General features: G+C 45.9%; 2 protein-coding genes across 14 annotated transcripts in view; one reads left to right on the top strand and one right to left on the bottom strand.

Moving 5' to 3' along the window:
- The window catches only part of FHL1 (four and a half LIM domains 1), a 58,800-nt gene extending 43,580 nt beyond the window's left edge, over window positions 1-15,220 (top strand). For 3 of the 6 annotated variants that reach the window (XM_043459653.1, XM_043459654.1, XM_043459655.1), the window contains exons 3-8: window positions 10,660-10,841; window positions 10,996-11,170; window positions 11,779-11,948; window positions 12,377-12,563; window positions 13,135-13,334; window positions 13,690-15,220. In XM_043459653.1, the coding sequence (XP_043315588.1) occupies window positions 10,686-10,841; window positions 10,996-11,170; window positions 11,779-11,948; window positions 12,377-12,563; window positions 13,135-13,334; window positions 13,690-13,773 (972 nt within the window). In that variant the 5' untranslated portion in view covers window positions 10,660-10,685 and the 3' untranslated portion in view covers window positions 13,774-15,220. Of the gene's footprint in view, window positions 1-3,228; window positions 3,384-9,460; window positions 9,485-10,659; window positions 10,842-10,995; window positions 11,171-11,778; window positions 11,949-12,376; window positions 12,564-13,134; window positions 13,335-13,689 lie in introns of those variants that run through there. The other 3 variants (XM_043459652.1, XM_043459656.1, XM_043459657.1) reach the window with 3 other exon arrangements.
- A 5,105-nt stretch (window positions 15,221-20,325) lies between these two features.
- The window catches only part of MAP7D3 (MAP7 domain containing 3), a 50,197-nt gene continuing 44,115 nt past the window's right edge, over window positions 20,326-26,407 (bottom strand). For 6 of the 8 annotated variants that reach the window (XM_043459647.1, XM_043459644.1, XM_043459646.1 and 3 more), the window contains 5 exons: window positions 25,504-25,557; window positions 23,904-24,006; window positions 22,667-22,859; window positions 21,278-21,549; window positions 20,326-20,551 (listed from right to left, as the gene is read on the bottom strand). In XM_043459647.1, the coding sequence (XP_043315582.1) occupies window positions 20,544-20,551; window positions 21,278-21,549; window positions 22,667-22,859; window positions 23,904-24,006; window positions 25,504-25,557 (630 nt within the window). In that variant the 3' untranslated portion in view covers window positions 20,326-20,543. Of the gene's footprint in view, window positions 20,552-21,277; window positions 21,550-22,666; window positions 22,860-23,903; window positions 24,007-25,503; window positions 25,560-26,407 lie in introns of those variants that run through there. The other 2 variants (XM_043459648.1, XM_043459651.1) reach the window with 2 other exon arrangements.

Raw genomic sequence — 26,407 nt, 5'->3', positions numbered from 1 at the left:
CATGCCCACTGCCCAGGGTGCCTTCATGTAGGTCATCCTCCTGACATCTCAGAGGGGAACCACCATTCCCTGTCAGAGCCCCTCCCTGCTTCTGGAGTGAGTGAGTGAGGAAGTGAGGCGGTGTGTACTATGGCTCCCTTGTCTATACGCTCCTGCCCACTCTGGGCTGCGTCCTGCCTCTGGAGCGGGCCTCACTCTTCTCATACCTTTGCTCACACTGTCCCCTTTCTTGGCATGCCCCCTCCCCTGCTCTGGGCGCTGCAGTCTCCCCCATTCTTCAGGGACCAGGGCACATATCATCACAGCCATCTAGCCTTGTCCAGTCCCCCGAACCCGATGTGATCTCTGACTGTGATAAATCTTGATACCACTTTTCCATCTGTCTTGTACTCAGTGTGCCATGCCTTGCCTGCTAGTCACCTGTATGTTGATCTTGGTACACTGCAAAGGAAGGGCTGTCCCTCATTCTTTGTGACCAGCAAAATATCTTGCACTGCGCAGTGAGACATGTGTTCAGGAAGTGTTATAAAATCAACGAATGGATGGGGTGGTGTTATCTACAGCTGGAGCCAAAGGTAGGTTAAATGTAAATGCAGAGTGGTTGGATGACAGGAGTGTGTAGCTAACCTCTGAAATGGTTCTTGGGTTCTCCTGTGAGAGGAGACTTAGACGTTGTGATGCCCAACACTCACCAGAAAATCATCCTGATGTTTGCTGGAGCAGGAGAGGCTGAAAGGCCTGAAACATGGCCTTCAGATGCTAAAGAGATTTGTTCATCAAACACCAACCAGCTCCACCAACAGTTCATGAAGGTGCTTTGTAAACAGTGCAGTGATTGTTAAGGATGTTGGCACACATCATGCTGTTAATATGTAACAAAGGTGGCTCAGACGCCGAGTGACTGTCAAGGTTGCTGAACCACTGAACCACCTGTTCTTCTTACTGAGAAATTGATTTTCACCCAGCAAAAGGCCTTCTCTGTTTTGGTTTTGTGAAAGTTGTAGCTTTGTGACTTGAGGACATGGGCAGTGGGGACAGATGTCAAAGCAGATGGTGGTCATACCTCATGAATTTTTTAAGGCAGAGTTCACCTTCTTGGTGTAAACTGCGACATAAATGCTGTTGTCATTGCCCCAGTTCCCAGCTCACTCTGGCTTGTTGGAGTTGACTAATTAATGAATGTTCAGAAAGCAGTTCTCTTGCTTCTGTGTTTTCTCTTGTGTTTCAAAAAGAGATTTAGGTGTATTTGCTTATTTTATATGGCTCTTGGTCTGTCTGTATTGTGTTGCCACCTTTGATGAGGACCAGGCGGATAAAGGAATTACTCTTCTTGCTCAAGGTCCTGGGGGCCCAGTGTCTGGGTCACTGAGCTTATTGTTCAGAGCAGGCCAGACAGACATTTAAAAATACCTTAGCTCTACCTAAAAATACACCTCACTAAAATTGAAAATTTAGGGTTAGTAAAGGTTAATCATCTGATAAAATAAGAACATTTCCTCTGAGTGAAAAGTTCGAGTTTGTATTACGGGTGCGGCATAGTTCAGCCTGCCCAGTCTCCCTGCCAGAATGCAATCAGCTGAGATAAGAAGGAGGCTGTGGAGGCATGGCGGGAGGGCAATGTCACTTCCCCTCTTTCCCCAGGCTTTTTTTTTTTTTTTTTGACACTAATGTGTAATAAATCTGCCTGTACCATCTGGGACTTTATTGTTATGTCATTTGACAGCCAACTAGGAATTATTGGTAGTTTTTGTTAACTTTTAGAAAAACTTCTCTTTAAACATTAGAAGAGCATAGTGAAGTGAAGTCGCTCAGTCGTGTCTGACTCTTTGCGACCCCATGGACTGTAGCCCATCAGGCTTCTCAGTCCATGGAATTTTCCAGGCAAGAGTACTGGAGTGGGTTGCCATTTCCTTCTCCAGGGGATCTTCCCATAAGAACCACGAAAACCCATTGGTTTATTCATCATGAAGCACGTATTGCTTACCTGTGGGATCTGGGAACAGGAAGCCAAGTAAAGCATGACCCTGGCCCTCGGCCTGTGGGGAGGAACGGGGGATGTGTGAACAGGGTGAAACTAGTGACAAGCACTAGATGAGACATGGCATGACCCAGAGTGAAGGTTGTCTCCTTTTCTTAAACTTCAGTGGCCAAGGCCACTTTTTAGGAATCCAGGTGGGACTACCTCTCCGTTTCATATGTGCCTTGATGAATGCTTCTCATGTCTTTAAATTCACTTTTTCAACACACATCTTTCATGGGGAGCAAATTGGGGAAGAGAGTAGGGAGAGTGGGGTGGGGAGCATGGTTGCTCTTTTAAACAGGGTGGCCAAAGAAGATGGCACTGCAAAAATGCCTTGGAGCAAAGCCTTGAAGGAAGCAGAGGAGCAGCCATGAGAGGCTCTGTGCTTAGGGAATGGCTGGGGGGACCTGAGGTGGGGTGTGTCTGGAGGGCGTGAGGCTGAGGGGGGCAGGGATGAGGCCAGAGAAGGGTCAGGACAGAGGTGGGGGACGGACTCACAGACCGTCCTCAGGACCTCGGCTCCTCCTGGAGCTCCATCCCAATGACCAGCCTCCAGCCAGCAGATGGCCTGTGAAGCCATTAGAGCATGTTAGGATGCCATGTCTTTGTCCCTATTTCTACTTTTACTGTCCCTGACAGTGAAAAGCAAGAGATTTTGTTTATGGGACAGTGTCTCTTCCTTGGCGTCCATAGTAGGTATATATGCGTGTATGCCGCTCCTTCCTGCCCCACGCTGACACTAAGGAGATACATGGCTAGAATTGCCCTCTTCAATATTCTGCTGATCTCTGGTGCAGACCAAGGAGGACAGAGATAATGCCCTTGATCTGTATATTCTTCATGCCTAATCCCTTTTAATTACACTGGTAACATAAGTTTATCTGTTATAGTTACTTTTATCATTAACAGCACAAAACCTCTCCAGAAGACCAAATGCAAGCTCTTTAGGCATATAAAGTGGATTAATGAGGGTGGCTCAGCGTTAAGGTATGCCAGGGCTGAGTCCAAATTTTATTCCGGTACAGGGATCACTTTCTATGTGGCCTTTCTGGCTCTGGAGCTAATTTGGATGCTGAGTAGCCCCACAGGTATTTATATGTAGTGTTTGGTATTTTTACTGGGTCCTATTCTTCTCCCTTGGATCACCTAAAATGGTTAAGAATTTTCTAGTGGGATTAAGGTTGTGATCTCTGGGGAGGGGTGGGCCATCTGCTCTTGGTTATTTTTGTGTTAGCCACTTCCCCTTAAATGTATGTTCACAACTGAGCCGCAGCCTTATCAGCTGGGCTCGAGGGAAGACTGGCGTAGGTGCTGCTCCTGCCTGAACTTGGTCTCTGAGCCATGGCTTCCCATAGACACTCAGGTAAAAGCTTCATATTCTTTATCTTCTAGCAAGCACAGTTTTATTCAGGCACTGAATCCATATCATTGGTCTGAAAGACACTTTTTGATGAAATTATTTTAGTCTTGTCTAAATAGTAAAGAAGTCTAGCTCATCTCTGTTCTGTCCTTGCCTTCTTCAACTGCTGTTTCCACAACAAAATATTATTCTTACTCAAGTGAAATCATCAGTTTGAGTAGTTTATTTTTTAATATATAAATATACTACTATATCATACGGTTTCCAGGACATCTTATGAAGCTGGAGGAGACTGTGTGAGGAAAGAGGTTTTCTTTGTTATTAGGACTTTTTTGTTGTTATTTATAAGATACAAATCTTCGTCTTATCAGTGCTATAAATCGAATTTAAAGTATTTGAAAAGGTCAATCAAATATGGAGCTGGAAGGAGGAAGATTTATAACTAAGAAAGTCCATACTGACTTAACCATACCTTCTCCTTTTCTGAGCTGTGTTTTGAGTTTTCCCGAAGAAACAGCTATGATACTTTTCATATGACACATAGATTATTAATTGTTCTCATCAGAAAAGGGGTCAAAGCTTCCAAACCTCTGGAGCATCATTATCATTACCATGAGAGTTTTCCTGACATTGAGAAAGCCCTTTGGCCATGGACAAGACTCCCAAGATAGGGCCAAAGGCCTGAAGGATGGCCAGTTTCCCCCAGAAAGCCCAGTTTTCTGGAGTTAGCCTGCTGCCTCTCTCTCCTGCAAAGCCAGAAATGTCGCTGTGTTTCTGTTGCCTTCTGCCTAAGTAACAGTTCCCTTTCTTAGCAACCAGACACTTCGTGCCATCTCTCAGCTTTCAGATTAAGGGCCAAAGTAATTATCAGTGGCAGTCTTTTGGAAAAAACATTTTTAAAAACTTGTAATTGACTGTCAATATTTAAACAATGGAAATACTTTTAAACTTCTTTTCTGGTATTTTAAAACAAATACACTATAATGGAATGCACTGCTTTAGTGAATCAGTATGCAATGTATTCCTTGTTCCCAAGTGTTCAAGAGCAGTCTGTTTTTCCCCCCACCCTCAGGAGCCACTTTGCAAACATGGCACCACACGCCTGAGATTGTGGTAATCTGCCAGCATACACTTTCTTTGCGTGTAGACAAACTAGCCAGTTGTAGCAGTTGTTCCAGTGGACCTTGAACGTGTGTTAACTGGTAGAGTAACTCCCTGTTTTACTTACCAGTTAAGTGACAGAATAGGGAAATATATTTCAAAGGTGACACGTTTATAACACACCCAACCTTGAGTTTTTGAATGGCACCGAATCCTGACATTACTTTTATGTAAATCTGAAGGCTCTGACTCTGACTAGACAAACTACTGACTCCATCTAGATGATTTTTGAAATCAGGAACTATTTTAATAGTTTAGTTAATCAGAACTCATCTTCTGTTGCGTTAGGTTCATAGGTCCATGAAAGCAGTTGAGAAAGAAGTGCTCACAGAAAGAAGCCCCCTAGTGCCCTGTGAAGGACTCTGTGGGAACGGAGTAGAGGCTCTGCTGATTGGATGGGTCATAATCCATTTTTAGGGACCATCCACATACTGAGGGGACCTTTCAAGGACAAGAACTGATGCTTTTGTATTGAATACTTACCGTTTGCAAAGTTCTGCAGATTTCATTCCTTCCCCCGCCCCCCGCCACCCCGGCCTTTAAAGTTGAGGATGGGGCAGATGGGAGGGCAGTGAAATCATGTAGCTCTCTCTCCAGGCCAGAATGTAAAGGGGACAGTGGGCAAGGGGAGAAGACCCAGTGGACTGGCTTCCAGAAATCACAGAAAAGTGGTAGTCAGAAATCTTGTGGAGAAGGCAATGGCACCCCACTCCAGTACTCTGGCCTGTAAAATCCCATGGATGGAGGAGCCTGGTAGGCTGCAGTCTGTGGGGTCGCTAGGAGTCGGACACAATTGAGCGACTTCACTTTCACTTTTCACTTTCATGCACTGGAGAAGGAAATGGCAACCCACTCCAGTGTTCTTGCCTGGAGAATCCCAGGGACGGGGGAGCCTGGTGGGCTGCCGTCTATGGGGTTGCACAGAATCGGACACGACTGAAGTGACGTAGCAGCAGCAGCAGCAGAAACCTTGTTCAAGGGTAAAACTGAACGTTTTGTACTTTCAATGACTACCAAATGACCGCCTGCTACTTTGCCACAACTAGAGAAACAGAAAACACACGTTCTGTTGGCTGCCAGGTCAGCGGGCCTTTCTCTCCGGTGTGAAAGGCAGAACGTGCTGCACGTATTGTGTGCGACGTTCAGAAAAGCTCTCTGTCAGAACAGAGCAGTTCTGGGAGAGGATCTGCCCAGGGGAAGTTCAGGGGCACGGAATGTTTCATTGGATCATCTCTACGTAGCCCCCCTCCTGATCCCAGGTGTCATCTAAACTGGGTTACCTGTGACCAATGAGCCAAAAGAGAAATTGCAGGCATTTTGGAAGCCTCCTGAACGAGGTCTGTTTGCAGGGCAAAAATGACTTTCTAATTTTCCGTGAAATTCTCTGAAAGCCGACTTTTCAGTGGTGACTCATGAGCCCCCCATGGGGGTGGCATCTCCAGGTGTGCGGGTGTGGCTGCTGCATAAGCCTCCCTTTCATCAGCTGAGGGTTTGCTCTGCTGAATGTTCTCAGGAAAGCAGTCTACCCTTTCTTTAGAAGCCAGCATTTATACATGGAGTGACTAATGTCCTGGTATGTTGGACTTAGCAATTAACAGACCAGAAATAACCTACATTTTTTTCCCATTTGAGTTGCTGTTCGTTGTTTATACTGTACATTATGCCACTCATGGAAAGCACATAGTTAGAAAAATGCTACCTAGGCATAATATTCACTTTTTCCTTAAATATTCTTATTGTGAGCAACTTGGGCAGGAGGGGGGAAATGAAGATTAGCAAGAAGTCCCTGAGAGAATATGTAGAAAACAGAAACAAGATTATTAAATACAAATTGTATCTTCTCTAATGAGAGGTTTATAGTAAACAAATGTTGTGTAATGTTGTATTTCTTGTATGTGTACATGATTAAATTGAAAGCCAAAACTTTTTATTGAGATACTGAGGTTTATATAGGGCCCTCTTAGCCTGTTGGATATAGTTCAGGAATTTTCTGAAAGAGGAAGCTTGTTTATTAAGTGAAAAATGATGTGTCTTTTGAAGCAGGCATAGCGAGAAAGTCAGGCTACCATCTTGGAATAAATACTAAAATTTGATCACCCAGTCACATTTCCAGCTGCATTCCAAGTGGCTAAGTCTATAAAGGACTGTCACCTGGACATCAGCACCTTAGAGTCCCATGAGCAGTCCCCTGATTTTCTAAAACAGAAATATTTGTTATTAAATGTTTTTAATAAAAGAGGTTTTCAAAGCTAACAGTGATAACTCACCTCCACCTGTCAATCCATAGGCACGAACTGTGGGACCCACATCGCCCAGGCCCTGGATCGGTTCTCCAGGGCTACTAGTGTACTTGCAAACTTTCCTGTGGTGGAGGAACCTCACTAGCACACAGGAGTGAGGGCCACACTGTGAAGTAAGATTAGTCAGAGATCTCCCCTGGGGCACACATGTTCTGGACAGGGACTGGCAACCTTAAAGGGAAGGATCGTTGTAATGTTATGTATCCAGTGTTTCATCTTTTGATTGATGACCTGCCCTTTCCTGATAACAGCAGTAGGCCAAGGCAGAGAGATCTGGAAATTTTGGAAGGTTAAAAGGTTTTGTATTTCACGTATTTAGAAATTGCTAAGGAGGTAGAAAATTGTTCCCTAAGAGCTAAACGCCTAAGTGGATGTCATTGACTAAGATTAAAGAGGAGATAAAAATGCCATCTTCACCATTTTTTCCCTCTATTCTCTTATTTCTAGCAAAGGGGAAAAAAGGAAAGTGTAGAGATTTTCTCTCATGAAGTCAGATCTTCACAGTGGATCATTTTGGTGGAGCCCACAGATCAGAGTGTTTGCTGTCTTTTAGGAACTTCTGTCTGTCTCAGCATTGTCATTTATAAGCCATTTTCTTAGAGTTATTAATCTATTTGATGACAAGTAGTAACAATATTTTGCTCTTGTGCACGTTATCCATATTTTTTGCAGAGTTCTGTTGTGGTAACTATTTCTGCAGCAGGAATGTATTACCCCAACTTCTATCTAAGTATTCTGCATGAAGGTTTGAAGTAGTTTTTGACCAAATAATCATAAAGTTAGAATAACACGAGGTAAGCTCATTCAGGTTGCCCAAGTTCCACTTATTTGGATTTATTGCAGAAAAGTACTAAAGTTCATGAATTTGACATCGACATTGTTAACATGCTTCAAGTATTTCCAGCCTATTTATGTATTAGGCAATAAAGCCCGCATTCCTAGAAGTGCCTATTTTATCTTGACAAATAAGTGTTTCCACACACATGAAAAGGGCTCAAGTCAGCTGTGGAAATTGTTCTAAAAGGGTATGCCCTTTGAAATCTGTCACTCCATCTGGATACACACTCTCTGGGTTTATGTATGCTGTGGTGGGACATATGAAATAACCCTGGACTTTTCATCCTACAGAAAGAAAAAGTAATGCCTATAGCGGGGATTCAAAAATACCAAGTGGTCAGACTTTCCTTAGTGGTACCATTAACCAGGGGTTGATCCACTGAATTTTCCTTCTGCTTGGTTTACAACCGTGTACTGTAGGTGTGAACAGTTTCACTGGCAGAGTCTGTTTTCAACATACCCTTTTTCTGCTGTGTTCATTGCTGAGCCATGGATTATGGATTAGTTCATTGGGTGCCTAGAAACTCTGAGCAAGTCATGTTCCAGAACTATGAAAATTAACCAGTGAAGAACTTGGCATTGGTAAAGTAGTTATTTGAAAGTATGTAGTTTTAAGCTGGGAAGGGTTTGGCAGGTAAGATCTTTTGGTACTGTGGACCACAGTGGTTTTCCTTCTCTCAAAAACCTCTACATAGAAATCACTGTGTTTTCTGGTAGTCTTTTTTGGTATGACATGAATATCTGTATTTTTACCATAAAGCTAGGACTCAGAAATACTGGGTCTATGTATGGTACTCTGGGATAGAAATATTAGAATCCATTTCTATTTTGGACAATATCAAAAGAGAATGATATATATTAAAATGAGTTGGGTTCAGACTTCTGTAGACTTTGGTAAGAGAGAGGGAGGGATCTTCAAATATGGTCCAAGAAGATAGTCGGTGAAGGACTAAATCCGCCATGGTTACTAGCCACACAGGAAGCCAGCACTGTCTAATCTTACAAATTCTGATTTCCTGCCAAATGGCATTTAGGAGCCACTGAGAATTTAATTTCCTGGCACTTACTGGAGATTTATTTGGTTTCTCCATGAAGCTCTTAACAAGAAAGTAAATCTTTGTTGAGTGTACAATTTCAATATGGAAAAGCTAATAAGACAAGGATTTTATGTGGCATGTGAAAGGCCAACAAGAATGAATTAAGGAGAGTGATTGTCAACATTCTATCCCTGTGACAGGCACTCTGGCCCATGTACACAGGGGCTGAAGACAGTTTAAAAGCTCCCTTAAGTACGCAGTGTGTAGTTCAAGGAGATAGACCTGGCTTCATCGCGGCTCTGCTTTTCTTTTCTAACCCACTTATGGGGGGCACCCCAGTTTTCTTTTGGGGGGAAAGTACAAGTAAGAACTTTTCTCAGGTCTCAAATCTCTGAACTGTGACACAACTGTCCCAAGCCCCTGTCTTCACAGAAGAATGTCACTCCTTGTCTTCAGTTGTCGGGTGTCTGGAGAGGAGGGTCTGTCTGTGGGAGCTGGAACTTGATGGGGTCGGTGGTGGGGGAGGCGAGCACCCACCCTTGTCTGGAGGCTGCTGGTTCTGAGTGAGAGTTCACCGCCTTCCCTGGCGCTGCTCAGACACAGGGTGTGGTTTCCTTAGCTCACTCTGCTGTTTGGTTGCCTGCGGCAACAGGATCCAAACAACGTGGACATGTGTTTGTATTAAAAAAAAAAAAAAAAAACTGGGACTGGGACCCAGAGTTGGAGTCCGGGGCTGTTCAGTTAGCGGAAGAGCTACGGTGAGTACCAGGCAAGTGCTCTTTCCTCTTCCCTCCTTTCTCTCTAAATTACTCCTGGGATGTTCGCTCACACAATAACCATGTTTGTGGGTAGCTGGAGAAAATAGTGTCTATTTTTGTGTTTCCTGGGCAAATTAAATAATCATTGTCTATTTAGCAGTGTAAATTTCTTTTTCAGGGAGAGAGGAAGAAATTAGCATATGCTTTCAAAAGTTGGGAGCTAATAGAAACTCACATTTGTTACCTTTTAAGTAGCAGGATTCAGAGTGCTTTTTATGGGCTATGACTTCGGGGTGGGGAGGGGGCAAGGGGAGTTGTTCCTAGGAACAAAGTGGAAGGGGTTCTTGGAATAATCAACTTAAAACCTTTTAAAAGTCATTTTTGCCCAGATTATACTTTACAGTTGCAATTTTTTAAAAAAAAAGCAAATGTTCTAAATCATATAGGTTATTAACCATATTGATCTTCAGATGCTCTAACGAAGGGGAATTTGATTTTGGCTCATCTCAAAATCTCACTGTGACAAATAGTTTTCAATTGCCAAACTGGCTGGTACCTATGGAGAGTGCCATTTTAATAAGTTCTCTTTTGCCTGAATGCTTGGGCTTTGAAAGTTAGTAAAGTATCTTGTAATAATTCTTTAGGATCTTTGTAGGGATTAAAAAGCGCTCTGGCAGGTTTAAAATAAATGCAGACATTTAAAATAAATGACTAAGTATTGCTTCCATGCCTAGCGTGGTCCAGAGTCAGCAGTAAGTTTTTGTTCAGATGAACTGAACTTTGCGGCTAGGAGGAGAGCGGGGCCTCCAGACGATACTCTCGGTGCTGAGAAAGTCGGGGAGGGTGGCGGGGCTCCTGGTTGGGTCTCTAGTGAGGATCTGGGCGCCTCGTTCCTGTGAAGGGGGAGCCCACGAGCTGCCACCTGCTGACTCGACCCAGAGCAGCGTGTCCTTTGGTGTAGACCAGCCTCCCCTCTCCAGCCTGCCCCATCCCAGCCCTGCCCTCGCTTACCAACCGCCCCCTGCCCACCGCTTCAGGGTGCCAGGGACTCATGGCAGGATGCTTTTGTTGCGGGTGTCTTGGTGAGGTGCCTGTTGCCTGGGTCCCGGGGTGGCCTCCCTGGAGTCCCTCAGGCACACTCCAGCCTAACCCTTGGCTCTTTGTCCCTCCTGTTGGCCCCCCACAGGTCCTTCCAGCTATAAAGTAGGCACCATGGCTGAGAAGTTCGACTGCCACTACTGCAGGGACAACCTGCAGGGGAAGAAGTACGTGCAGAAGGACGGCCACCACTGCTGCCTCAAGTGCTTCGACAAGTTCTGCGCCAACACGTGTGTGGAGTGCCGCAAGCCCATCGGCGCCGACTCCAAGGTAGTGGCGGCTGTGGGGGGCGGGCGGGAGGGGCCGGGGGGATGTGGATGGGGCCCTGGCCCTTCTGCTTGGGCTCTGGGCAGGGAGGCAGGGGGACTGTGTGGTCGTGTGGGGAGGTCTTGCTCACCATGCCCGGCCACCGCTCGGTTCCCAGGAGGTGCACTACAAGAACCGCTACTGGCACGACACCTGCTTCCGCTGCTCCAAGTGCCTCCAGCCCTTGGCCAGTGAGACCTTCGTGGCCAAGGACAACAAGATCCTGTGCAACAAGTGCACCACTCGGGAGGACAACCCCAAGTGCAAGGGCTGCTTCAAGCCCATCGTAGCAGGTACCAGCCACACTCAGCCCCGGGGCAGCCAGGGAGGAGGCCCTGAGGGCAGACGTGGCGAGGGGTTGCTTGCGGGGATGGGGCTGGAGCCTCGGGGAGCCGCTGCTGGAGTTCAGCGTATATATGCACGCATATATATACCTGAATATATGTGTACACATATATGCTTGCACACACGCACACACCTGGCAGCTAAAAGAACACTGGAGAGAACTGTCTGTGGCAAGAGAAGGAAGTGAAAAGTATGTAGCGCTTTCTCATTTGGGATAGTAAGTGATCGAAGCATGCTTCTTCCTTAGGGTGTAATTCTGGGTCACATTGCATCTCTGCATCCACAAAAGCCATGGGGGTGGGGGAGTGGGGATTCAGGCATCTGACCCTAAATCACCACGGCCGGGGTTCCCTTCCTGACAGAGTCTGGGTGGGCATGACTACATGGAGGACGTGGTGGAGAACTCCCCGTGGGTAGGTGAATGGAAGCATGGGGCCCAAGCACTGCAGGGCCTGCATTCCATCCACTCTGGAGGGCCCAGGTGGCACCCCGAGCAGATGCAGCCCCCTGCAGGGCACTGCCAGTGGCTACCCCTTCGCTTCCCCCCACCCCGCAGGAGATCAGAACGTGGAGTACAAGGGCACTGTCTGGCACAAGGACTGCTTCACCTGCAGCAACTGCAAGCAAGTCATCGGGACAGGAAGCTTCTTCCCTAAAGGGGAGGACTTCTACTGCGTGACTTGCCATGAGACCAAGTTTGCCAAGCACTGCGTGAAGTGCAACAAGGTACGTGTCAAGGGAGTTCTGGCAGTGTTTGACAGTTTGCAGAGCACTTGCACACACACTATCCCATTCCATCCTCACGACAGCCCTGTGACGTAGGAATTATCATTCTCGTTTTACAGATGAGGAGACTGTGGTAGTAGAAAGCAGCGCCCAGGCCAAGGCAGGCTGTTCAAGGGCACACTGGCTCTGGAGGCCGGCCTCCTGCACCCAGTTGCTATGTAGTAACCTTGCACAGGGGCTCATCTTCTCTGAGCCTCAGTGTCTTCATCTGTAACTGGGGGATAATAATAGCACCTGCCTCCCATGGCCGTTGTGGTGATTTAATGAGATACTGTAGACCAGAGCGCCCAGCACAGTGCCTGGCACGTAGTAGGCATTCAACCTAATGGTTGTTGAATCTGAATCCGGTGCTACACTCCCTGGTCTAGGCCATCACATCTGGAGGAATCACTTACCAGGATCAGCCCTGGCATGCCGAGTGCTTTGTGTGTGTTACCTGCTCTAAGAAGCTGGCTGGGCAGCGTTTCACCGCTGTGGAGGACCAGTATTACTGCGTGGATTGCTACAAGAACTTTGTGGCCAAGAAGTGTGCTGGATGCAAGAACCCAATCACTGGTAGGCTAAAGAGTCCTTGCTAAGTCTGCCAGGCTAGGTTTTGCGCATGGTAACCATCTCTCATTTTCCTACGTCGTCGGTTTCATCCACAAAGGCCCCAAAGAATGCCCTTCTCCCCCTGCCATTGTGGTCCCGAAGGCCCCCAAGTAGTTTGGATTCTCCCCCAGGCCAGGTTAGCCTTTGCAACACAGAACACTTCTGACTACTGCCGACTAACTTACGCCGCTGCCGGAGATCACGAGCCTGAGACCCACGGCCACGGGCAGGCACTGCGCAGGGGGGATACTGGGGGGAGGGGTGGGGGAGAGGAGCACGGTGGGCTTGGGTGGGGGAGGGGGGAGGGGGGAGGCCGGAAAGTGAGAAGCTGGGATGAGAACACCCCCCGTAGCAGAAGGCTAGCTCAGAGGTGCCGGTGGGCAGTTCTTTTGCGATCAGGAGCCGAGCTAATCACTTCATTCCTCATCTCGCGGCCGCGGTCCACGTGCCCTGGGCCCTCTCCCCCCGCCTCCAATTTTCCCGTCTCCCGGGGAGCCTTGAAATGTACATTTGAGAAGACTTTTGCCATCCTCAGGGAAAAGGACTGTGTCAAGAGTGAGCCACCCAGTCTCTAAAGCTAGGAAGCCCCCAGTGTGCCACGGGAAACGCTTGCCTCTCACCCTGTTTCCCAGCGCCAACCTCCGGGGCAGGCATCCGGGTGGAGAGAGGACTTGTCCCTCGTGGGTGGTGGTTCTTTATAGAAAAAATCGAAGCTTAGCAGCTCCTCGAGGCCCGGTAAGTGCACACCCCACAAACAGCCCAAGTTTGCCTCCTGGTGGCCACTTTGATGCCATGGCCCTGACCTAAATCAAAGAAACTGGTTGTGCTGGGAGGTCGGTGCGCGTCAGTCACAGGGCGATGGCGGTGGCTGGGGATGTGGGTTCTGGAGAGCAGGGGTGCCTCGGCGGAGCTCTGGCATCTTCTCAGGTCCCGGCGGCGTGGGGGACAGTGCGTGGTGGAGCGGGGGGCCGGGCACCAGGCAGACGCAGCCTGCGTGCTTGTCGGCTCCATGAATGGGCAAAGGCGGCAGCCTGGCTGCCACCTGTGTCCACTCAGCTGTCGTTCTTGTCCGCTTTTGTTTCCTCCACAGGGTTTGGTAAAGGCTCCAGTGTGGTGGCCTATGAAGGACAATCCTGGCACGACTACTGCTTCCACTGCAAAAAATGCTCCGTGAATCTGGCCAACAAGCGCTTTGTTTTCCACCAGGAGCAAGTGTATTGCCCCGACTGTGCCAAAAAGCTGTAAAGTGACAGGGGCTCCTGTCCTGTAAAATGGAATTTGAGTCTTGTTCCTTGTGTCCTTGCCCTCTGCCTGACACCACCCGTAGGGCAAGAGCGGCCTTTCACCTCTTCAGAGTTGCTCCTTCTGTCTTTTCTCCCATTTTACAGTTATTACTTGAGTTAAGGGCACACAGTGATCATATTAGGATTTAGCAAAAAGCAAGCCTGCAGCAAAGTTTATTTCTCCAAAGCTGCAATTAGGAAACAAATACTTAAGTAGATTGATTCTTCTGCATGTTTATCATAGAGCAGAAAAGCGCTGACCATGTAGCTGCTTAGTGATGTAAGCAAGAAGCCTAAGAGTTAAAACCCCACTGAGATACCTCTCGTGGCTCAGCTGGGACCCACATTATCATCACACGACACAAGCGTTGCAGCGGCTGCTGCAACTCAGCTGCTCACCCTGTTCTGTGAGCAGAAAGAACTTACTGAAATGCATGGTTTAAATAACTTCCTCATCAAAACCTTCCTTCTGTTTTTTGTGCTTTCAAATAACTAATCCGAATTTCCAAAAAATTAACATTTGAATTTAGCTGTAATTCTCGACTGACCTTTTCCCCTGTACTAACGTTTGATTTCCCCATGTGGCGTGTTTTCTGAGCGTTCCTACTTTCAAGCATGGAACATACAGGTGATTTGGAAAGTGTAGGCAGATCTGAGAAAACGAGCCTGTTTCAGAAGAACGTCATCACAGTGAATACTTTTGGAAGCTTAACAAAACTAACCCAGCTGTCCTTTTATCTTTTTTTAATTAATAATTCCTTTGTTTTAATTAATAGCAACATAGTTTATGGGTTTGGAGACTTGCATGAGAATATTTTAGCCCCCTTATATGTTCCTACAGTTTTGAATTCATCCTACAGAAGTAACCATAAAACTCAAGAGGGGTAGGTGAGCAGGCACCAGAACTATCATTGACACGGATATGACATTTCCCAGCAGTGACAAGTGGAATCCCTTGTAACATAGTACTTGTCTGCTGTGTGTCCGTGTGTTAAACAGGCCCGCCAATTCCCTTCTCTTGTGATTCTGAGGACTGTTCCTCCAGAGCTTAGCTGGCTCTGGGAGAGCATGGAGGACATTGTGCCCATAGGCAGAACCAGAGTTCCACGTAGTGCTTACCTGAGTTGCAGGATCCCCTATTTACTGTATTCTAGCTACATTGTTATATTACATAGTATAATGAGACAATATCAAGAGTACACATGTAATGACAATGCATATTAACATTCTCATAGGAGTGGTTAGAGAAGCCGATGCCTCATTTCTACATTTTGTCATTAGCAATGATCATCTAACAGTTCCGTGTATCCTTACAGAAATAAAGCAGCATATAAATAACTTGCCTCCTGACTTCTTATTCTGCCTGGTGGAATTGTTCTAAGGTGATACCGAGATCCAGAAACCTGAATGACTACGCGAATTATAAACAAGATAAAAGAAACCCATAACAGCACTTGGATTCAGTTAAGAACAATAACAACAAAAAACCCCACTCTGACCCAAAATGTTTCCCAGATGTTGATCACCCTTAAAAAGAGCACATTGCTTTCCATTGGCCAGGGGGTTGGCCAAGAAGGGAATTGCAGCTGAAGTGTGTCGAGAAGTCATCCTGTCTGTGTTCTGACTGCCCTTCCCTGTGCCATGTGGAGCCCTGCTGTGCCTCAGCGGCCACTTCTCCACTGCCAGGCCTTCAGAAGAAGGTGATTCTGCTCAAGGACACTGGTCATTTGGGAGGCTGCCCGTTGGGGCCCCTCTGTCTCAGGGGTGGGGGATGTGGAGATGGTGTGGACAGAGGTGGAGGTAGCTTCTAGATCATGGCTCACAGCCACACCCCTGAGGCTCAGGTTCTTGGGGCATCCAACCTGCCCACACCACGTAGTTGTTTCAGGATGGTGCTGGGGGCCCAGTGCCACAGGTGTCTGCTGCAGGCTCCTCAGGTGGAAGGACATTTCAGCTAAAGGCAGAGTCAGGAGCAGAGGTCTTTCAGGAACTCACACCCGGGGTAATGAAAGGACAGAACGTGTTTGAAGCTAGCATTTGCCACGTTATGAATCAAGACCTGTTTGTAGCAAGTTAATTCTGTGAATGAAGAACAGCCTCTTGTGTGTTTCCCTAGAGAAATTAGCAGTTAAAATCATTAAAACTCTGTTTATGAGTCTATCGGGTCATCTCCTGGGGCCCCAAGAAGTAGGGGTGAGGTGGGGAGTTGAGATGGTGGCCCTGCTTCCCAAAGGAGCTGGGTGATGGGCAGTGGCAAGGGCTGGAGCCCAAGGGGGCCCCAGGGGAAGACCCTGACACGAGTGCCCCACCTCTGCTGCTTTGGCACAGGGATATCCTAGGCCTTTGTGGCACTTGGACCTGCATCTCTTTGATGGCATTCCCTCCATTCCTGTTCTGACTCTTCATCTCACTGAACTAGTTCTTAGCCCTCCAGTCCACTGATGGCTCAATTACCTCTCTCAGCCCTTCTCCATCTTCACCTCCCCAAGATGCTACGCCCTATCACTGACCCCACCTTGCCATCCTCAATCCTGTCACCCTTTGCTTCCCATCCCACTCAGCATGCAAAACCCCGGCCTGTGTCAGGGCTAAAGAGCTCTGCGGAGAAAAAGCTGTATGACTAGACTGCACAACCCTGCCTGAGATCACCTATAGCCCCCTCCACGCTTCCCGCCATTCCCAGGCTCCACCTGTGTCCCCCAGCAACAGGCCTGCCAGCATTGGGCCCCTAGATATTGCTTAACACTTCAAAAGCACCTTATACAATTATACCAAGTCTTCCCAGCCAACACTGGCACTAGTGCCCCAATTTCCCAAATAAGAAAACTGAAGGTCCCTCTAGTCCAGGCTATAAGGCTTATGACACTGCCTTGTCATAGGGGGAGAACCCTGTCTGTCCACCACATCACAGTGAGGGAAGCACCATGCTCAGTGCTCAGTAGTCAGTTTTAACAATGACAACCGAAGACTCAGGAGGAAGGAGGGGAAATTCTAGCTACAGAATTTTCAGCAGAGAACCCTTTTCTCCCTCATAATGAAGAGGATCAGAGTATCAAGAACGTAATCTACTTTTCGGTAACAAGGTAAATTCTGCAGCCATTCTGGCCTGGATGCCAATCCTGGCTGCATTGCCACTTCCTAAGTATGAGACCTTGGGCAGGTCACCTAACCTCTCTGAGCTGGCTTCCTTGCCTGTAAAACAAGACAGAATTCCTACCTAGCAGAATCACATGCACATTACATGATTATACAAATGCTTATTTATTAAGCATGGCAACCGACTGGCATGCAAGAAAAGCAACATCCAAGAAAACCATTCAACAAACATTAGCAATTATTTTTAACTCTAGCACCAAAGATAGTATATTACCCACCACAAAAACCAAAAGACTTTAGAATCAGACTTGAATTTGAGCATCAGATCTTTCTAGTTGTATAAACTTGAACAAATACCCACCTCCACAAATCTGTGTCCTAGGTAAAAATGAATACCCACACTTCACAGGGTTGTTGTGAGGGTTTAAAATGATGCTTCTAAAGTACCTGGCATATAGAACATGTAACTACAGTTTATTACAACAGTCAGAGAAATTATGAGACAAGCCTATCCAGGAACACTCAAAAGTAGACTGGTGGGGAGGGAGACCAAGGTCAAGGGGTCTGCAACCAACCAGGCCTGTGGGACAGTGGGGGCGGGGGGGGCGCTCTTGGATGATCCCTGATAAGACATGCTGGACAGTCTGCCTTCAGGCTTGTGCTTCTTGGCACCAGCTGCTGCTACAGTTCTATGCCCACTTTTCAACCTAGCTCCTGCCACAGTGAGTCGGTGACTCCTGAGAACTGAAGGCCCTCAGTGATTGGAAGCCAGGCTCCAACTCGCCACACCAGAGGGCTCAGAGAGGTCCATGATGTGCGCCAAGTCACCTGGTGGGCTTGCGGCCACCTCAGCTGAGATTCAGGTTTTCAGACTCGTCCAGCATCCTTTCCAGTGTTTTTACTGCATTTCTGTGGTGGTTGGGGGTTGAAACTGTTGAAAGACTTCACTGTACACTAGGGAGGCGAGAGGGGTGACACTGGGAGAGGCCAGGGGCCTATTCCTCAGGGGAGTGGTCACCAAGAGGTTCTCCAGAGAGCAAGGGAAATGTGAGGTGATCGGTGTGTTCCCAGAGGACACCAGCCTATGGTAAGCGTGGAGGCCGGGTCACTATCCAACACCTCAGAGCTGTCAGGAGGGTGCTTTACTGGTGTTTTAGGTTGTGTGCATACCAAGGAATGCCCTGGTTCAACAACCCTAGTGCATGGCCCAGCACGGAATGCCAAGTGGGGAGCGGCTGCCCCTGTTCTCAAAGCACCAGATGCCACAGATCAGGGATAAACAAGGACCACACCTTTATCCAACACAAAACCCAGTGGAATGGAACATGTTTCCAGAGTAGAAGCTAAAACATTTACGGACAGATCCAAACAGTGGTTTGGCCACACACAGTAACAGTGATGTCCCGAAGTGATGTCATGTACGTGTAACAGAGCACAATGACTGCCAGAGCACACACGCAGACTGTCAAAAGCAACTGTGTTTTCCTCGTGTGTGGCCAGCACCAGATGTGAGCTTTAAAAGGGATATGCAGGGCGGAATGGGGAGTGACTGCTTAAGGGTCCTGGGTTTCTTTTTAGGGTAATGAAAACATTCTGGAACAAGACAGCAGTGACAGTTGCACATTTTAAATGTACTAAATGCCACTTATGTAAATTTTACCACAGTAAAAAGAAAGATACTTTAATTACTGGCCTTAAATATAAGTCAGAGCCATCACAGGCAGGAGTAACCAGCACTGAAACAGGTGCAGGGAGAAAACCAGAGTTCAAAATTCACATCTTAATGTTGCATTCGGTGGCACACTGCCAAACCACCACGTGGCTGCAGAGGGGCTGGTGATTCCTATTCATCAAATGTACTGCCTGCCTGTGTTCATAGCTTGGTTGCAAGCTGGTGTCACCTTTATACCACCTTCAGTACATTTTTTGCTATTAAAATATAAAGAAAACTTGCTTTACCTGCAAAGTTTATTGCATAGAGCACACATATGAAGGTTTAACAGTGTTTCAATGTGTAAAATTTGTGCAGAAAAATATCAGAAACACATTTGTTACAATGATTGTCTCTGCCTTTTATATAAAAGAGATTGTGTATATAAAGTTTTAAAATCTAAGGCACCAAGCTCTGATCTATAACAAAGATACAGTACTCTGAATAGCAAAGAACTAGGGAATCAGAAAGAATAACTACTTCCGTTTACTAATTCAAGACTGCTAGCTACAAAGGAAGATGGGCCTGCTTCAAGCTATTTGTGATCCACCAGAAAACTCATTAGCATTAGGACAACTAATCTGAATTCAAGTTTTAGTCAATCATTTAAGCATGATTCAGTGGATTTCAGGAAACATATATCCTGTGTACACGTGTGTGTATACATGTGTGCATGTCCACTGTGTATGTGCTGTGCCTATCTACAGCGGGGACCGAAGAAAAACACTGCCCCTTTACTCACTTGCAGCCAGTGGCTAGAGAAAGGCAAACAAATTTTGGTTCCACATCTCAAGCCTAAGTGTACACTGAATGGCAGGCCTGGAGAACATAAGCAGAAAAAAATTATACACGGTAAACATGTAGAGGAATTGAACATACCCCATCGGACAACAGCCAAATACTGCCTTATGTACACAATAAAAATAACATGTTTTTATAAACCTCAATATGTACTTCCAAAATGAAATGCTGACAAAAGCAGGAAAGATGAAAAAAAAAACTACACCTTCTACGACCGTCAGCATTTGAAGGTACCAGTGTCTGTGCCTAGGACTGGCAGACTATGGCAGAGTTAGAAACAAACATACATTAATGACAAAATGTGATTTACTGTATCTTGCAACTTTCTGTATTTGTATATTAAGAACAATCCAACAAAACTTGTGTGAGGAATCTTGAGACCCTTAAGACTCATTATGTTCTCTATCAGACTGAATGTAAGTTTTTATTGCTAAATTAAAGCAATTGTTGGGGCTTCCCTAGTGGCTCAGCGGTAAAGAATCTGCCTGCTGATGCAGGAGACATGGGTTGGAAAGATCCCCTGAAGAAGGGAATGGTAACCCACGCCAGTAATCTTGCCTGGGAAATCCCATGGACAGAGGAGCCTGGTGGACTACAGTTCATAGGGCTGGAAAGAGTCAGATACAACTTAGCGACTAAACAACAAAAACAAATGTAATTGTTAAATGCAGTAAACATGATCTTAAGATTTCAAATAGGTACTGACAAAAAAAACTTCTTTTGGTATAAGATTCTCTTAGCATTTTATATATGCTTAAGAGTGAACATTTTATAAAGACACACTTGATACACAAATGTGTTGGCAGGAAAATACAAGAATGACAGACAATGGAGATTTTTACAGCAAAATAAAATGACTCTTTACTCAGAACCCTTGCTTATGGGCAAGACCCAAGATGATATGAGCATCTTCTGAGATACGTTAAGATGATTTTTTTTCTGAGAGTCATTTTCTTTGCCGGGTTCATGTAGGAAGCAGAGAAATTTTGAAAGGTGGGCCTGGAGGTCAAAATCCAGAGTGGAGAATGGATTCTCTTCTAGGCTGGATGAGGTTTACATATCTGACCAGAGGGAAAAAGAAAAGAAAGGTTTGTTAGTGAAGATGCTGGTTCCACACCAAGTGATCCTCGCCCCACACTGAGGCCGGCCTGGGACCCTCAGTAGCAGCCACCCCCCCACCCCAAGTTGCTGCCATACTGGAGCTCTTATAAATGCTCCCCAACCTATAAATGGGTTGAAGCTGCCTCTCAATTTCAAACAGAGCTTCTCAAGGAAAGAAAAACCAAGGCCTTTTGGTTTTGGAAACACAAGTTGAGGGACTAATTCCAAAAAATTCACCAACCCTCTGTCCTAAATTGGAGAAGGCAATGGCAATGCACTCCAGTATCCTTGCCTGGAGAATTCCATGTACAGAGGAGCCTGGCGGGGTACAGTCCATGGGGTTGCAAGAGTTGAACATGACTTAGCGACTACACCCCCACCCCCACCACTGCCCTAAATAATCTGTGTGCTGCAGAGCAGCCAGTAGATCAGGAGTGCAGAGGAGTCCACTGTTTGAAATGAACCTACTCTGTATATCTGGCATGAAACGCAGGACTTAACAATTGGTCATGTCATGAATGTTCTCAAAACTAACTTAATGGGGGGCTCTTCAACCTAGTTTTAGACCCACCACTGTCTTCTTCCTCACCTCCAAAGTTACATGGTGCCAAGCCCTGGCACAGATGGAAACAGAGGAGGGTTGAAGGTCAACTTTCAAATGAAGCAGAAATGGGAGAAGGCCTTACCTAATGGAGCAGGCACAGATTCACTTCTGTTTTTGTTGTCTATAGGTGGCTGGTGACTCGAGCAGGATGTCACAGAGCCTCTCGGCTGGTGTTCTGGGCTCTCAAGAGGGAAACTGGATACAGGTTGTTCTGTCTCGCTTGAGAAGTCGATAATTTGGTCACACACCCACTTCTGTACCTCTGAATGTGAACTCTTGGAAGGTCCCATGGTGCTGCTGGTTTCCGCCTTTCCAGTTTTTGCTGCTCGGTTGGTTGGTCTTTTGGTGGAGGATCTGGAAAGACATATTTGGTTACAATCCTGATTATCACCAAACCAAGGCTTTGTCTGACAGAAGCTTTATTATTTTCTTAATACACTAAAACTCAAATTCAGAGGATAATTGTGGTCCACAAAATTGATGATAGAAATAACTGAAGAAGTTTAGAAGAGTTTAACCTTCAAATCAAATTTAGCTAGATCATGATTTATCTGAGCTGTTTGGTCTCTGGGATTTTTAAAAAATATCAGTTTCCCCTTCTGAAATGGTGGTATTTATGGCAGAAATTGTGATGTCACTTTCAAGGTTATGCTATAAAATGGATCCCAGATGTCTTTCCTCAGTGGCAAGTAACACTCTTTCAGGCAATCACCCAACAAGCCATCCTTTCTAAGAATTTGGTCCTGTTCTTCTGACCTTACCTCTGACCCTCACTTTCCCAAATGTACAATGAGGACTTTAATATCATACCCAGAGTTGCAATGGGAATTTAGATAGGTAAAATGTTTGTTACATTGCAGTCACTCAACGTCCCCTTCCTTGATTGTATGAGACAACACTAACCAGTGTGAATAAAAACTCAGAATGGAATCACGTATATCTGGATTGAATTTACGTTCTGCTCTTGAACTGTGGGATGCTGGGTTGAATAAGGCTCATAATCTCTCCATTTCTCAGTTTTCTTTCATTAAAAAATGATTTTATTTATTTTTTAGATGTGCTGGCTCTCTGTTGCTACACGGGCTTTCTAGTTGTGGTGAGCAAGGGCCACGTCCTAGTAGTTGTGGCAAGTGGGGCTCATTAGTTGTGGCTTCCAGGCTCAACAATTGTGGTGGATGAGCTGAGTCGCTCCATGGCAGGTGGGGTCTTGCCGGATCAAGGACCAAATCCATGTCTCCTGCACTGGCAGGTGGACTCTTCACCACTTAGCCACTAGGGAAGCCCAGGCCTCAGTCTTCGAGTCTGTAAGGATGGGGGTGCCCATCCTTCCTGAGTTTGTTCCTACAATAGAGCGAGTGACATAGTGTTTGGGACAAACTAAGAGTTCAGTCAGTAATCCTGTGCATCATTCTGAGGATGCCAATCATAACCCCTTCCAGGTGTATTCTCATGAACTCACTGAGTGACTCACCTGGTACTCTTTGTCTGATTCAAAGGGTCTTTTACTCTTTTTTGTCTGAAGGTCTTCATGTCAGTATTTAAAAATGCTTTTGTCTCTTCTTTATGGATTTGGCTAGAAGTCACATCTAAAAACTTGCTAGTGTTCCTCACATTTTTAACATGTGTTTTTGGTTTTGGGGATGAATCCATGCCATTTATAGTAGCTAGAGGGAAAAAAAAAACAGCAGCAAGATTAAAATTGGAGTTTCAACAATAAAGACAAGCAAAGTGGAGGCTGTGAGCCTGCCAGTCTGGGCAAGGGACACCTACCTGAAGACAGGTTGTCTGGAGGCAGGACTCTGGGGAGGCAGGGTCAGGGCAAAAGCCCACTGTGCCCTGAAGCACAAAGGTGTGGCCACCTTTAAGGAACGTGCCCTCTCCTCTGCCAGCAAGTAATGATGGCTAGAGGGCAGGACAGCTCCGTGCTTCTTGTCCCTCTTTCTGATGACCCTCTCATTTTAGTCTCACCTCTGACCTTAACCTTTCTCAATGACCTCAGGCCCAGCCTACCCCTCTGCTGCTCCTGCTGCTCTGTTCTAGTGACATTCTGGCCTAACTTCTTTTAGTGCAACCAGCATGTGGCAGCACCACCATCTGCTCATGTCTGGCTCCCCATTGGCTGAGGTTCCTCGAGGCCCCAGTAGCTAGCAGGGTTCCCAATTCATGTGCCTGATACCTGCTAAGGCATAAAGGGTGGACAAACTGTGTTTTCTCAAATGCCATTACTGTGGTTCATACTCACCAGGCAATGAAACTCAACAATGTACCTTAGCGGCATTCATAGAACAACAGGATCCACATTTTCTCTCTGTGAGCCAGGGAGTGGCCTTCTACCTGTGGTCAGTCATGAATGCCACACGGGGTCCTGAACTCTTGAGATGCTAGTAAGCCTCACACTGAGCTGAGAAAGAGCTGCCATCTACAGTCTCTCAGCACAAAACAAAAGAACAGGTGTCACAGCAGCTAATATTTATTGAGAGTTTACTATGTGTCAAGCACCATTCTTAGTACTACGGGACCTCACTGCAATCTCATGCCCACCCCAGGAGAACAATATTAGCTTCCCCTTTTTCAGACAGGAAAACTGAACAGAGAGAGGTTAAGCAACTTTCTCAAAGTCAAACAGCTCACAAGCAGAGGAATTATGGATGAACCTAGACAGTCTAGCTCCTAGATGCTGACGAACAGAACTCAAAAGGCAAGCAAACCTGATGGATGCATGTCATCAAAGGAATCATTGTCACTTTCTGATTCGTCCTCATCATCTGCCTCATCCTCCTCATACGCATCACCACTCAATGTTTCTGCAGCCTACAATGAGAGAAGAAAGTCATGACTGCATCTAACATTCAGTCATCCTGACAGTTATTTCAGAGAAGACATATTTCATGCCTGGATTGATTGCTAACTTTTGTCATTTCAATTAAAAGGTAAAAAAGAAATCTAACCTCTTTAGCCCCAAGAATCTACAGAGGACAGGACAGGTGACCCAAGTTGTGTCTTTCAGCTATGGAAAGACAGCCAAAAATGAAAGACTTCCCTGAATGGTAGCCAAGGGACAACAGCTCTAGGATGGTGTAAAGGCTCTGCCTCCTTGGAGCCCTAAGCCTTGGTGCCATGGCTAAAATGTTCTTGGCTGCTGCTTGAGGCAGGACTTCTCAAGTCAATGTGCTTACTACCTGCTCTCTGAGAGGGTGACTGCCGTCACTTTTCAGAAATGACATTTCTACTCTAAATTTTCATAATGATGTGAATGACCACAACTAGGCAATTTTAAATAGGCAAAATGTCAGTTTTGTAGCTCAGATGGTGAAGAACACAGAATCTGGGGATAAAAAGACCTGTTGTTTAGTTGCTAAGTTGTGTCCGACTCTTTCACAACCCCAGGACTGTAGCCTGCCAGGCTCTTCTGTCCTTGGGATTCTCCAGGTAAGAATACTGGAGTGGGTTGCCATTTCCTCCGGGAGATCTTCCTCACCCAGGGGTTGAACCCATCTCCTGCACTGGTAGGCAGATTCTTTACCAGTGAGCCACCACGGAAGCCCCACTAAAGATCTGAGAAGCATGCAAACCATCAAAAGACAAGATGTTGGGGGGAGGGATAAACAAATACTTATGAGAGACCCTGAAAGCACTAACCATAAAAGAAAAAACAATGCTAAATTTCAGTTCATTAAAATAAGCTTCAGTTCATCAAAGGACATTATGAGAGTGTGAGGCAAACTACAGCCTGGGGGCTGATACCTGCAATACAGATATCCAAGGGGCTCAGAAGCAGAACTTGTAAACTCTCCCACAGATCAGTAGGAAAAATGCAGGTGACTGAATAGAAACAGGGGCAAAGGACTTGAAAAGACACTTCACCAAAGTGAATCTCCAAATGGCCAATAAGGGACTCAACTCCATTAGTCATCCAAAAATATTGATAAATTCCATGGTGTGAAAAATCAAGAACATCTATGTAGTAGCAAACAGCAATAAGAAAAGATAAGCCACAAACTGAGAGAAGGGATCTGCAACACTTACAAGCAAGAAAGGAGAAGTATCTATAACATTTAAAGAACTACCAATGAGTAAGAAAAAGATAAGTCAGCCAGAAAGTTTTGGGCAAAAGACTAAACAAGCATTCCACAGAAGAAAAAACATGAAAGCTAACTAAAGATGGGAAAACAAGCTCAACCTTTTTAATAATCAGGGAAATGTGAAATGTTATTTCATTAGCACCAGAGACTGACAAAAATTTAAAAGTTGGCAAGAATGTAAAACAACAGAATTCTTATACACTGCTGATAGGAGCACACAGACTACCTTTGAGGCATTTGAATCTGGCTTTCTCGTCCGCTTCATAATTTCCTCAATTCTCTATTTTTTTAAAAAAATAAAATTCAAACATGAAAACAGATTAAAAACAAAACACTGGTCCTGAAGAAGTTGATTATTTCTGTGTTCCAGAAGCAGACAATACTGCTGTCTGTGCCAAAGTCAATGCAAGATGCTGGGCCAGCAGCTGGGTGGGCACTTTCCTCCAAGCCCAGTTTCACGGTCGGTCATCTAGAAAATACTCTGAATGGTGACAAGGTGTACTTGTTACCCTAACGCAGAAATCCAAATGACTTCTCACTCCTGATTTTGCCAACGTGGAAATTTATTACTAGACTAAGCACGTATTATTGCAAACCAATCAGAACTTGTGAACATGATTTTTGTCTAAACAGACCATGAGTGAAGCTGATGTTAATGAAAAGAATGCATCTCAACAATACAATGCTGTCACAGGTTTTGTTACAAGAAGGAGCACACACAGGAAGGCTAAGAGTTCCCTTCTTCCCAGAAGGTAAGGAGAGCTGTAGCTCTCTGGGCTCCTCAAGGTGACTGATCTCCTGACAGAAAGGCTGGGAAGTCCCTTAGCCTGGTCTGGGGTCTTCCTTGCTCCCAGATAAGACACGTGGGTTGCACAAATTGCAGTGCAGTCCAACCTTACAAAGAGCCTGCACCTTGGCCTCTCTGATAAGCCTCCACCTTCTGCTTCTTAAAGTTCAGTTGCTGCAATTTCCAGCCCAGTTTAGAAAAAACTCAAACTTCTACCAACCCCTACCATGACACAAGGGGTTCGGTTCAAAGGAGCTTTGTTCCCAGCGGTTTGCTATAGAGAGACATCCCTCTGATAGTCATCAGTGGTCCACAAGGAAGAGCTACGGTTATTAAAAGGAGC

Source organism: Cervus canadensis, chromosome X (genome assembly GCF_019320065.1).
Source record: "Cervus canadensis isolate Bull #8, Minnesota chromosome X, ASM1932006v1, whole genome shotgun sequence".
Lineage (NCBI taxonomy): Eukaryota > Metazoa > Chordata > Mammalia > Artiodactyla > Cervidae > Cervus > Cervus canadensis.
The sequence above is the reverse complement of the archived record's forward strand: the minus strand, read 5'-3'. Positions and strand labels throughout refer to the sequence as shown.